General features: G+C 45.2%; 1 protein-coding gene across 1 annotated transcript; it reads left to right on the forward strand.

The window, feature by feature from the left end:
• The first annotated feature begins 6,850 nt into the window (after window positions 1-6,850).
• Window positions 6,851-12,448, forward strand: LOC114610550 (keratin, type I cytoskeletal 27). The gene is made up of 8 exons (XM_028755152.1): window positions 6,851-7,303; window positions 7,991-8,073; window positions 8,442-8,598; window positions 9,000-9,161; window positions 9,246-9,371; window positions 11,024-11,241; window positions 11,426-11,475; window positions 12,130-12,448. The coding sequence occupies exons 1-8, from the start codon at window positions 6,890-6,892 to the stop codon at window positions 12,264-12,266; spliced, it is 1,347 nt and encodes a 448-aa protein (XP_028610985.1). The 5' UTR covers window positions 6,851-6,889; the 3' UTR covers window positions 12,267-12,448.
• The last annotated feature ends 603 nt before the right edge of the window (window positions 12,449-13,051 follow it).

The following is a 13,051-nucleotide window of genomic DNA, read 5'->3' on the forward strand; positions in this document are numbered from 1 at the left end:
AAAGATTTATTTGTTTTATGTAATTACACCATCACTATTTTGATACACTCCAGAAAAGGCCATCGGATCCCATTACAGATGGTTGTGAGCCACCATGTGGTTGCTGGGAATTGAACTGAGGACCTCTGGAAGAGTAGTCAGTGCTCTTAACCACTGAGCCATCTCTCCAGCCCCTCCGCATGACTTTTATGTAAGGATTTTGAAATTCTGCCACCTTTTTCCAGAATTCTAGAAATCTTTTTCCTATCTTTGTCTGTTTTGCTTGAACTCAGATGAAACGGTTTTAAGAGCTCCTGTCATCACTGCCTGTTTTTTCTTAAGATCTCTTCCATAGTTTCCGATCACTCCCCTGACTTCCCCTCATCTTTCTCTCCTACTCCTGTCTCGTTTAGAATAATATCTCTCTATATAATTTTCAAAAATATACATGGAAGTACAAGAGGAGGGAGACCAGGAAGAGAAGAGAGAGGGCCAAAGAGAACACCAGGGAGGGAATATGGCAAAATATCCATATGTGTGTGAGTATATATATAATATATATATTCATATACATATGAAAATGTCATAATGAAACCCATGCTTTTATACACATACTGAAAGAAGAATGGCACCCTAGCTTTCTACACCTAACGTACTTCCCAGTTGTGCCTCATCTGTTCTATAAATCCATCAGATGAACTTCCTTTTTAGTTATTATATTTTTTATGTATTTTTCAGATTTACCTAGTTGCTTGTGTCCATGTGTGTGTGCATGCGTACATATGCAAGAGAGGGTACCCAGGTGCCATGGCACACATGTACAGGTCAAGAGACAGCCTGGAGAGTCAGTACTTCAGGTCCATCTTGGTTGAGTCAGGATCTCTTTGTCACTGTGTGCTGTGCACACCAGGATAGTTGGCCCGAGAGCTGAAGGGATTCCCCTGTCTCAGGCACCATGTCGGAGTACAAACACTGGGGTTACAGACACTGGCTCTACAGGTCTGGCTTTTACATGGGTTCGGAGTCAGGGCTTCAGAGTCAGGGCTTCACAATTTCACGGCTTTTATCCACTTAGCCATCTCCTCAACCCCCTCCCTTTTCTTGACTCATTAAAAAAAAAAATCTGATTTTATTCAATTAATCTGTTTGTCCTTGAAAATTTACAAGTTAATTGGTCCTAACAGGATCCAAAGGGCAGCAGATTGTGAAAAGGTATTTTTTAAGTTAATTAAATAGTATAACAGGAAGTCTCAATTCACTAATACTAATAGTTAAGAATAACAAGTCAGCTAACTTGCTAACCCAAGGCGGTCACAGAAGATGCAGGGAAACAAAGGTCAATTGAGTGCTCCAAAGATCCACCAGCTGTAGAAGATAGGGAACGTGCCCAAGGGTAAATTCCTTAAGAATGAGAACATTATTAAAACATCCATCTGTTCCTGTGATGTTTTAGCCTTCTCTGGAAAAACTCCCACCTAAGGTCCCAAGGACTTGGTGATTAAATTCTGCCAGGTGGTGAGCTGGCTCAGATAAACATTCACACTGGATCCCAAGGCCACAGAAGCCAGGGACAGTTCTCGTGAGATCTGCTTACACACATTACAGATGTTTGAAACAGCCAATTGTGTGTGACTGTGCTGCAACCCCCTTCTTCCCCCCCCCCCCCCGCGCCTTTACCTTTATTAACCCTAAGCTGTTAGGTCTCAGGGTCGATCCCTCTGTCTCCTAAGTGAGGCACGTATCGACCCAAAGCTTCGTATATTAAAGAGAACCTGACTTATGTTATTACAGCAAGCTGGTCTCAGGAGTGTCTTTGGGGTCGTGTCGTATCCAGGTCTCTTCTTTTTCTGGGGAGTCTTTCAATTGGACCTGCCAAAGATGGTATATCAAAAGTTGAGGTGGACCAAGCATGGTGATATTTATCTTTAATGCACACACTCAGAAGGCAGAAGCAGATGGATTTCTGTGAGTTTGACATCAGCCTTAGTCTAGATTGTGAGTTCCAGGCCGTCTCAGGCTATGCAGTCTGAATGGAGCTGGGAAAAAAAACCTAGGGCTTACAGTTTTACAGGTTAGAAGTCTGAGGGCTTGGACTTGGGTGAGAAGGCAATTTCATACATCATCTAATAGAGTTTGGTCATTTCCGCCCTCCATCATCCTCTTACATCACTCCGCTCCAACCCTCCTCTTTCTCAACAAGTCCCCCTTCAACTTCAATGTCTCCAACTCCGATGCCTCCAACTTTGACGTCATGTGTATGAGCCCACAGAGTTTAATGTGTGTTGCTTGCTTGAGCATGGGAGAAGGGTTATTTACTAGAGCCTGGCTGCACTACTGAATGAAGCACCGGCTCCACTCCACCCTCGCCTCCAGCAGCCATTAACTACCCATAGTCCCTTAGGGAGGGATGACGTCTTGTAAACCCCTCCGCCATCCAGGATGAAATGCAGCTACGCCCAGACTTGTTCTGTTCTCATGCGGGTAATCAGAACTGCGGTGAAGTACAACAGGCCTGTCAAGTACAGAAGACACTGGTTCACACTCTTCCCTATTGGCTGGCTTACTCGGACCTCCCACCTGTTTTTTCGGGGATGCTCCCTCTGCCTTGGAGGGGATGATAGGGCCATCCCATCCGATGCTCGGTAGTCAGTCACTTATTATTAGCACTTTTCCAGTTGTGAATCCCTGCATTACCTGTCACTCATTGCATAAAGGAGCCTCGCTGACGAAGGTCAAGGACACCACTCATCTACAGGGATAGAGAGAAGTATTTAGAAGGCAGTTTGGCAACGTGGCCATTTAGAAAACAACAGTAGTATGTCCTGCCCCGGGGCCTGCGAGCTCCCAGCCTCAGGCTCTTGACTGGTTACAGATCCAGGCCTGAGAGTGCACAGGACCAGGAATGAATTCAGGCCCGTGTCTTTTTGATAGTCACTTGTTTGTTGGGAACACTTCCAGTTCCCTTGCTTCCTAGGCATTAAAGCCACGTGTGTGTTTTGTATATACTGCCTTGTAATTTCCCGGTTGTTGGTCTTTCATGCTCCACAGACTATAGTTAACGTTGACTCCTGGTCATGTGACCTTCTTCTTAATTTGTTTGTAGAGTTTGGTTGAAGCATAACTTTAGAAATCTTGTGGGACCTGCACTGAAATGGTTTCTCTTGGGTATTACAGAATATCACTATGTTTTGTCTGTGTGCATACATGTGCAGGTAAACAAGTATGCTTATGTGTTCCTTTTTTGTTTGTTTGTATTTTGGTTTTTTGAGGGTTTTTTGTTGTTGTTTTGTTTTTTGTTTTTCTGTGACAGGGTTTCTCTGTGTAGCCCTGGCTGTCCTGGAACTCACTCTGTAGACCAGGCTGGCCTCGAACTCAGAAATCCGCCTGCCTCTGCCTCCCAAGTGCTGGGATTAAAGGCGTGCGCCACCACTACCCGGCGTTTATGTGTTCTTTATGAACACTAGGCACATTTTTATTTCAAATCATTGTTTATCTATGTAGAACTGGCTGTCCTAGAACTCTGTAGACCAAGCTGGCCTTGAACCCGGAGACCTGCCTGCCTTTGATCTCAAGTGCTGGGAAGGTGTGAGCCCGGCTATCCACATTATTTTTGAATTAAATAGTCTCTCTTTGGCCTAGGACTTACCCCAGGCTAGACTGTCGAGCCAGCAAACTCCAGGGATCCACCTGTCCCTGCCTCCCCATCCCTGAGATTACAAGCACACGCTGGCACACCTGGCTTCTTCAGACAGGTGCTGGGGCTCACTCAAGCATATTTGTGCCTTACCAACTGATCCAGCCCCCCAGTGCCAAATTCTAAGTTCATTCGTTGGATTGGACTTTTTCAGACTACAGGAGCATTAACCTGGTTTCCTGAATACACTCATCTTTCCTGTAGCTTCCTTAGCATCAAAATCATTTTATCAAACCAGGTGTGGTGGGGCACACCTTTTATCCCAGCACGCAGGAGGCAGAGGCCGTTGGTTCACCATGAATCAGAGCCTGGTCTACATCGAAGGTCCAGGGTAGCCAGGCTGCACAGAGAGAACCTGTCTCAAAAAAAAAAAAAAATCCATCCCAATCAAAAATGTTCACTTTCAGAGCACCCCCTTATCATTATTGAATCAAGGTTATCCTTTATTTATGTATGCATGTGTGTATGTATGTATGTATGTATTTGTTTATTTATTGAGACAGGTTGGCCTCAACTTGAACCTATGATCCTCCTGCCTCAGCTTTCTAAGCGGAGCATACCACCACAGCCAGATTACATCCTTTTTTTTTCTTACTTATTCACTCTACATCCCGGAGCTCACTGCCCCCCTCCCAGTCACCCCTCCCACAATCCTTCCCCCACTCTCCCTCCCCTTGTCCTCTGAGCAGGTGGGGACTCCCCCTCCAGATATCCCCCACCCTGGCACATCAAGTCTCTGTGGGACTAGGTGCATCCTCTCCCACTGAGGCCAGACAAGGCAGCCCAGCTAGAAGAACATATCCCGCATACAGGCAATAGTTTTGGGGATCAGTTTACATTTTTTTATTATTTATTTCATGTATGTGAGTATACTTTCACTGTCTTCCAGAAGACGGCATCAGACCCCATTACAGATGGTTGTGAGCCACCATGTTGTTGCTGGGAATTGAACTCAGGACCTCTGGAAGAGCAGTCAGTGCTTTTAACCACTGAGCCATCTCTCTAGCCCTCAGCTTACATTCTTAAAAGGCTTTTTTTTTTAATTTTTAATTTTTTTTCTTTGTCAGCCCACTACAAAAATTTTATTTTGGAAATTTAGTGAAATTGTTCATCTTTGTTTGTTTGCTGTTATTGCCTTGGGATCCCAAGTAGCCAACAATGACCTTGAATTTCTAGTCACCTCGCCTCCACCTTCCAAGTGCTGTGACTACAGGCCCCTGGAGTAGCAGGGCACAGCAGTGCATGCCTGTCACCCTAGGACAGCAGTGCATGCCTGTCACCCCAACACTGAGAAGGTGGAGACAGGTAGATTCTTGCAGCTTGCTGGCAGCCAGGGGACCCAAAAACAGTGATCCCCAGGCTCAGTAAAAGACTCTGGCTCAAAAACTAAGCTGAAGAAGCAATAGAAGAATGATACCCCTCACCCCAAATTCTTAGACACATTTTTATAAATCCAAATTTTTGTTACTTCTAAAGTTAATAATTAGAAGTGATTTGTTTTTTCTTTGGCTTCCTTTTTTCAAAGATTTATCTCATTTTGAATTATGTGTATGTGTGTTTGTACAAGTGACCATGGAGGCCAGAAGAGAGCATTAGACCCTCTGCAGCTGGAATTGTGAGCTGCTATGTGGGTGCTAGGATTTGAACTCTGGTCCTCTGGAAGAGTAACAGGTGCTCTGAACTGCTGAGCCACCTTTCCAGCTCCTGGATATTGTTTCTTGATTCAAATTTTCTGGCTTTCTTTTCTGCAAACTTACCTACTAGGTTATGGAATTTAATGTTCTTAGTTTATTTGTTTTGAATATTCTCAACTGAAAGTGATGTCCGTTGTCCCTGGGAAATGCAAGATCTTACATTTTAAGTTGTTAAAAAAACAAAAAAGAAGCCAATGCAAAGAACATGAACAAAGACAAAAGATGGGGGGGGTGTCTCATGAAATACAATGGTAAGCCAGCAAGGTGACGGCTCTATCAGGGAGAAAAAGTCTTACAGGGCAAGCAGAACACTGCCAGCATACAGCGCGATGGGCAAGGCGCCAATAGAAGAGAAAGGGGCGTGGCCAGGGATGTGGAGGGATTCTCAGAGGGCAGCTGTCTGAAACGCAGGCCGACTGAGGTCCCCAGTAGCTAGTGGAACCAGGGGGTTGAAGGAGAATAAGCACAAGAAACAGCGGCTGAGCAGGCACTGGGGCCCACACCTATAATCCCGGCAGTCCAGAGCCGGAGGCAGAAGGACCACAAGTTTGAGGCCAGTCTGAGAAACATAGTAAGACCTTTTCAAATGGAAGAAGAGAAGAGGAGGGAAGGAGAGAGGAAAGGAGGAAGAGGGGGAGTGGGAGGAGAGGGGAAGGAAGGGCTGGATTAGAGATGCGGTAAACCCAAAAACTCTAAGATAATAGAACCAAAGTTTAGGAAGAAGGAAGAGGGAAGAAGTAAAAGAGGCGAGTGCAGAAGTAGTCTAAGAAAAAGATATAAAGAGATACAAGAAGCCACAACCTAGATCCTTTATTTACAGCTAAAGAAACAGAACCACAAAGGCTAACCGATCCTCCTGTACGGCCTGACTAGCAACACAGCTCAGGCAAAAACCTGTGCAGAATACATGAGAATTCAGGAAGGAGAAAGATCAAGGGAAATTTTTCTGTTTCCAAAAAAGGAACCCATTTTTGTTTGTTTGATTGTTTGATTGATTGATTGATTTTTTTTTTCATTTAAAACTCTGCTTCTTTCCTCTGGAATCTAGGGCTCATGGTCTTGAAATTATTTTCCACGTGTCTGATAGAAAACAATGCTGGTGACGTTTTGTTTGCCAGAGAAATACAAATGCTGTTGACCAGAGGAAAAAGAACTGTATCTATCACGCTTCTTTTTAATTCTTTAAGGAATTTGATACTGCTGAGGCCTAGAAGGCAGGAAGGGTTGCTCACACTAAATTGAAAGGCATCCCTATAATAACCTTGATAATACACCACCCTGCTCCCTCCCAGAGATAACAAACATCAAGGTAACTATCCACCTACGGAAGTGGACACAGCAGAGTAAAGACATTCATTAGGGGAAAATGTCATCCACTTATGGATAATTCTCAATGAGCTGGCAAACACCATTTTGCTAGGCGAGACAGAGTTCATCTAGAGACACCCTAACGACACATATATAAAGCAGTCTTCACCCAGTAGGACATTCACGATCCGGGCAGCACTGCAGAGTGATCACCATGTCTGTTCGCTTTTCTTCCGCATCCAGACGACTGGGCTCTGTGAGGCTCTCCAGCCCAGGAGCAGCCTTGGGGGCTGGAAATGCATGCGGAGTGCCCGGCATCGGAAGCGGCTTCTCCTGCGCCTTTGGGGGCAGTTCATTGGCAGGGGGGCTCGGTATGGGCGGTGCTTCTTGTGGGGCCTTCACTGTGAATGAGCATGGCCTCCTGTCAGGCAATGAGAAGGTGACCATGCAGAACCTCAACGACCGCCTGGCCTCCTACCTGGAGAACGTGCAAGCACTAGAAGAGGCCAACGCTGACCTGGAGCAGAAGATCAAGGATTGGTATGAGAAATTTGGACCTGGGTCGTGCCGCGGTCTGGATCATGACTACAGTAGATACTTCCCCATTATTGATGACCTCAGGACCCAGGTAAGATGTCCAGTGAATGATATGGAGCTTTTAAGACAGAGAAATATAGTCACAGCAGGGTATGGAGCTCAGCTGCAAGGACTTCATTGTCAATATTTAAAATCATTTTTGGGCTGGAGAGGTGGCTCAGCAGTTAAGAACACCGTCTGCAGCTCTTTCCCAAAGACTGGGGTTTAATTACCATCATCTAGCTGATGGCTCACAACCATCTGGAACTCCAGTTCCATGGTATCCAAAGCCTTCTCCCAGCCTCTGGGGGCACCAGGCACACACACACACACATAGCGCACAAACATACATGGAGGAAAGACACTGATATACATGGGAAAGTGAATTTTTAAAACAATAATAATAATAACTCATATTACAGTTATAACCTTTGAGCATGACCCACCATCGTTGGGAATCTGGCAAGCCTGTGTGGTTTTAGTAACACAAAAATATCAAGAACTCCCCAATGTCTCCAACTAGATATTTATAAACTTAAAAGGGAATTTTTTAAGTGATAAAGTAGGAATTAAAAATATAAATTAAAACTGACTAGACTTCAAGTCCCCATTTTTCAAAAGACTCATCCTCAGCCCCGGTTGCGAGAAGTATTCGTGTGATCTCATGTGTAACTTCATTGCAGGGAAATTTGAATATTTTTCCTTTGTCCTCCCTCTTACCTACCTGTCCATTCATCAGATAATCTCTGCAACTGCACACAACGCCAACATCGTTCTGCAAAATGACAACGCGAGACTGACCGCGGATGACTTCAGAATGAAGTGAGTTGAGCCAAATTATAACAGACCAAAAGCTACCCTGGCACTGCCCTCTTTTCCTTGGGCCACTGGGGGTTCTTCTCTCCTCTGCTTTTTTCCATTTGTCCATTTTAAACCAAATCCATATCGAGGAGACCAATAGCGGAACCTAATTTACTTAGAAAACTCGGAGCTTATACAAAATGTATGTCAAGGTCATAGGGAAGAGAACTTTGAATATTCCCGTTACCTTGCCTCACAGAAGTGTGTCTATTCCTTCGTGGGTAGTCTTGCTGAAGCCTGGTGTATTGGGTCGAGTTTTAAGGTGACCTGAAAAGTGGGGTGACCCAAATCTGGTAGGAGAGAACGAACCTTTCAAACGCATCTCTAAGGTACGAGAATGAACTGGCGCTCCACCAGAGCGTCGATGCGGACATCAATGGCTTGCGGAGGGTCCTGGACGAGCTGACCCTGTGCAGAACCGACCTTGAGGTTCAGCTGGAAACACTCAGCGAGGAGCTGGCATACCTCAAGAAGAACCACGAGGAGGTAGGCACCCAACCTTCCTACCGGTCTTCACAGCCTGCCTCCTTCCGGGAATCAAAACCTAATTACGTTTTGATAAATAGTGTATCTTAACATCAAGACAGTTTCAATTTCTCCCTGCACCTTTGAAATATTTCTATTATTCCCTCTCCAGTGAAATAAACAAGACGAGGGTACTACCTCACAGCTATAATCCCAGATCTCAGGGGACAAGAACGAGAGTTCCAGGGGCAGCCTGGACTCCAGAATAAGACTGTCTCAAAACAGAACAAGAAACAGACCTCACAAAAGAGAAAAAGAAACAAACCTCGCAAAAAACTTAGATCCTGAGCCTTATAGATCCTGTCCACTTGGTTTCCTTACAAACAGTCAGAACCTAATGTCGTAGAACAAATCTGTTTTAGGAAATGCAGGCTCTGCAGTGCGCAGCCGGAGGCAACGTGAACGTGGAGATGAACGCAGCCCCAGGCGTAGACCTCACAGTCCTGCTGAACAACATGAGAGCCGAATACGAGGCTCTGGCTGAGCAGAACCGCAGGGACGCCGAGGCCTGGTTCCAAGAGAAGGTAAAAGCAGGCTCGCTGGCACAAGCCCTGCACCAGGTGTGGATGCCCCCGCCCCCACACTGACACCAGCTCCTGACTTTGCAGAGCGCTTCCCTGCAGCAGCAGATTTCAGACGATGCTGGAGCCACCACCTCAGCCAGGAACGAGCTTACTGAGATGAAACGGACTCTCCAAACCCTAGAGATAGAGCTACAGTCCCTCTTAGCCATGGTAAGTAGGAAGGATGCGGCAGATTAGCTTTGGAAGTTGAGACTCAAAAGAATTTTCATGCTAGTCGAGTTATTTACTTGGAATTTTATCCACTGATTACTCTATTGACATCTGCTGGAAAATTATGCCTAGATGTTAGCAAGTCTTGGAAACCAGCAACTACAATTATTTTGAGGTGCTCAAGAAGAAAGCTAATTTTGCCTTGAGCCTTCTCTCCACAGTCAAAAGATCAACACATCCGTCTCTGCACAGCACAAGTACCTTCCCTGGATCCCCCACCCAGTCCTCCCGTCAGTCAGTTAATTAGGAGCACTTACGTTCCTTTTAAGTGGCATAAATAAGCAGCAAAGTAGAGGTGTGAAGGTTGAGCCTAAAGCAAGACCTGTCTAATGACAATAATAACACCTTTCTCATTAAAGGTTTGCCCAGCCGGTGCTCCCACAGGTTAGTCCACAATCTGCCCTGGGGCACAGACAGGCACACTTCACAGCTCACATCTATCTCCAAAAGAAGAATCAGGTTCAAAGAGGAGAAGCGATTCCCAGAGTTGCACCACTGGGGGACAAAAAATGGAACTTCCTATCCGACTTGCCTAACCTAAGTCTGTACCTTTCCACCTGGGACTAGGAAACCTCCAGCAATTTACCCACAGAATGTCCGTGCTATCTGTGGATGTATGTAAAATTATATGAAAATACTTGGCTTCAAAAGGGTCAGTAAGATTTGCCATCTAGCCAGGCATAGTGGTGTGTGCATTTCATTGCAGCACTTGGGAAGCAGAGGCAGGTGGATCTCTGTGAGTTCGAGGCCAGCCTGGTCTGCATAGTGAGTTCCAGGATAGCCAGGGCTATGTAACAAGTGTTTCCTCTTGTTCTATATAGACTCATTTGACTTTACAAGCCAAGCAATTAGACAGTTTAAAGTTTAAAAGGACAGTGCTTTACTTTGGATCATGATACATATACACCGTTTATACAACTGACTATAGATCAGCAAGAGGCAAAGACTTCATATGACTCACAATGAGGGAGTAGTATAAGGTGACTTTAAGGAGAAAATTGAAAACCGTGTCACACCCCACAGCACAGCATCTATTGACGTATATGGTAGGGACCTTTCCACTGCACCTGAGAGAGAAACAGCTCCATTTTTTCTAGCATTTCAAGATTGACAAGGACCATTCACCACCATCTGTGTCGTTATAAATAGACCGGTATGGTGTCTGCCGTGAATATTGAGCAGGTGGATATGATTGTCTATGTATATGTACAGTGTGTATTCATGTGTACGGTGCACATGTGTGTAACGTCCAGAGGTCAGCCCTGGGTGCTGTTCTTTGGAATTGTCCACCATGTTTTTTGAGACAGAATCTCTCAAGTGGGACCTGGGGCTCAAAGGTTAGGCTACATTGGCTGATAGTCAAGCCACAGAAACTCTGTGTTCACTCCCCCAGCACTGGCTTGACAAGCACAGATACCTGACTTTTTAATGTAGGTGTTAGAGTCCACATGCTTGTATGGCAAGCCCTTAACCAACAGCCGTCCCCACAGCCCTGAAGGAGCTTGTGTAAAAATAACTCTCTTCTAAGAGACTTGGCTTTTTTTGAATCAGCACAGTAACGTTTTCTACAATACCATCTTCCCAAACCACAGAAACACTCTCTGGAGTGCTCCCTGACAGAGACCGAGGGCAACTACTGCACACAGCTGGCTCAGATCCAGGCTCAGATCAGCGCCCTGGAGGAGCAGCTGCACCAGGTGAGGACGGAGACCGAGGGCCAGAAGCTGGAATATGAACAACTGCTGAACGTCAAGGCCCACCTGGAGAAGGAGATCGAGACCTACTGCCGCCTCATAGACGGAGATGAGGGGTAGGCACTCATTCCTAAACATCATCAGAAGCTGAGCCCAATCTCTGTGGTCCAGATCACACGTGAATAAAACCTCCCTCCCCAGCGTTACTGTAGCAGTCAGTGAACTCCTTCTGTAAGTCAGTCGGTGCTGTTTTATGGCTTTAGAAAAACACACATGTAATTAATATAATTTTTTTAACAGCTCTTGTGTTAAGTCAAAAGGCCAAGGAGGACCCGGAAATCAGACAAAGGGTAAGTGAAAGCTCTATGAGGCGTTCATGGTTTCTTCCTCTCCTCCCTTCTCTTCTTTCCTCCTCCTCCTCTTCCTCTTCTTCCCCGGCCCAGTCTTCTCTCCCTCGTGTGTGTATGTGTGCAGGTGCACCTGTCTGTGGAGACCAGAGGGCAACCTCAAATGGTATTCCTCAGGCAGAGTAGTCCCATGGTTTGTTTGAGACAGGGTCTCTGACTAGCCTAAAGCTTATCGAGTAGGTGAGACTGGCTAGCCACTGACTCCCAGGCATCCTCCTGCCTCCGCCTCCCCAGCTCTAAAATGACAGGTGACTTGTTTTATGTGGTTCCTGGGCTTGAAACTCAGGTCCTTGTCCTTACAAAGCAAGCACTTTACAGACTGAGTGAACTCCACAGCCTTGCTTTCTACTGTCTTTATTATATAAGTTTTTGTTTTGTTTTTCAAGGTAGGGTCTCTGTGTAGCCCTGGCTGTCCTGGAACTCTCTATGTAGACCAAGCTGGCCTTGAACTCAGAGAACTACTGGCCTCTGCCTCCCGAGTGCTGCAATTAAAGGCGTTCGCCACCACACCCTGCATGTTATCTATTTTTCAAAGGATGAGTTATTTTCCACCTGTGAATTTAGCACAGTTTTAATGGTTTGTTTGTGTCATTTTAGATTCGTCTAAAACTGCCATAGTTAAAACTGTTGTTGAAGAATTAGATCCCCGTGGCAAGGTTCTCTCCTCCCGAGTTCACACCCTGGAAGAGAAGTCCACCAAAGTGAACAAGAACGAGCAGAGGATCCCTTCTTGAACTCCGCCCCTAAAACAGACGGCTCTAATTTCAAATACCAATCCTAAATGCTTTTCCTACATAGGGTCCTCTTATGTTTCTGCTTCTCTCCAACGAGCAAAGATGAGCTCCTTTTAGATTAGTGACATTCTTTGGCTTTCTCTCTGGTGGTGTTTCAATAAACGTCTTCCTGTTGCAAGTTATCCTCTCTGGTTCTGGTCCATCACTGCATCTTAAGGACACCCTCTCATGGAAGCTAAATTCCTCCCTCTCTGTTTAATCTACTGCTCTTTGCAAATTAGGAACTGGTTGAATACGTAGTGGTTGTAGTCACATGTGAGTTCACAACTCGGTTGACATAGCTGCTGGTTGAATATACAGTGGTTTGTCACATCTCTATAAAATTTTGTCTTCCACCCTTCCACACATGCTGGACATATATAGGTTGAGTGAAAGGCACTAAAAATAAAACAACTAATTAAAAATAAAAACCAGCTCCTGGAGCTGGAGAGATGGCTCAGAATCAGCTCCCCTGGTTCAGTTCCTGGAACTCACATGGTGATTTTCAAATTCCTGTAATTCTAGAGGACTGGATATCCTCTTCCAAGCCTCTTGGGCAGTGCACACATACATACGTGTGCAGTGCACTGTATGTACACTGTACACATACATGCTGACAAAACATACACATAAAATACAAGTAAATGAATAGTCATTTTTTTAAAAAAGATCTTGCATATAACTGACTCATGGAAGTAAAAATAAGAAATTAAAAAGTCAGAAACATCCTAAACATAAAGGAAAAT

Source organism: Grammomys surdaster, unplaced genomic scaffold (genome assembly GCF_004785775.1).
Source record: "Grammomys surdaster isolate TR1022 unplaced genomic scaffold, NIH_TR_1.0 126048, whole genome shotgun sequence".
NCBI classification, from domain to species: domain Eukaryota; kingdom Metazoa; phylum Chordata; class Mammalia; order Rodentia; family Muridae; genus Grammomys; species Grammomys surdaster.

Bases quoted from the DNA above. Each gene is read 5' to 3' on its own strand.
- LOC114610550 (XM_028755152.1), top strand. From the start codon at position 6,890: ATGTCTGTTCGCTTTTCTTCCGCATCCAGACGACTGGGCTCTGTGAGG. The intron at 8,599-8,999 runs GTAGGCACCCAA...AATCTGTTTTAG, and splicing joins TCAAGAAGAACCACGAGGAG to GAAATGCAGGCTCTGCAGTG. The intron at 11,242-11,425 runs GTAGGCACTCAT...TTTTTTTAACAG, and splicing joins CTCATAGACGGAGATGAGGG to CTCTTGTGTTAAGTCAAAAG.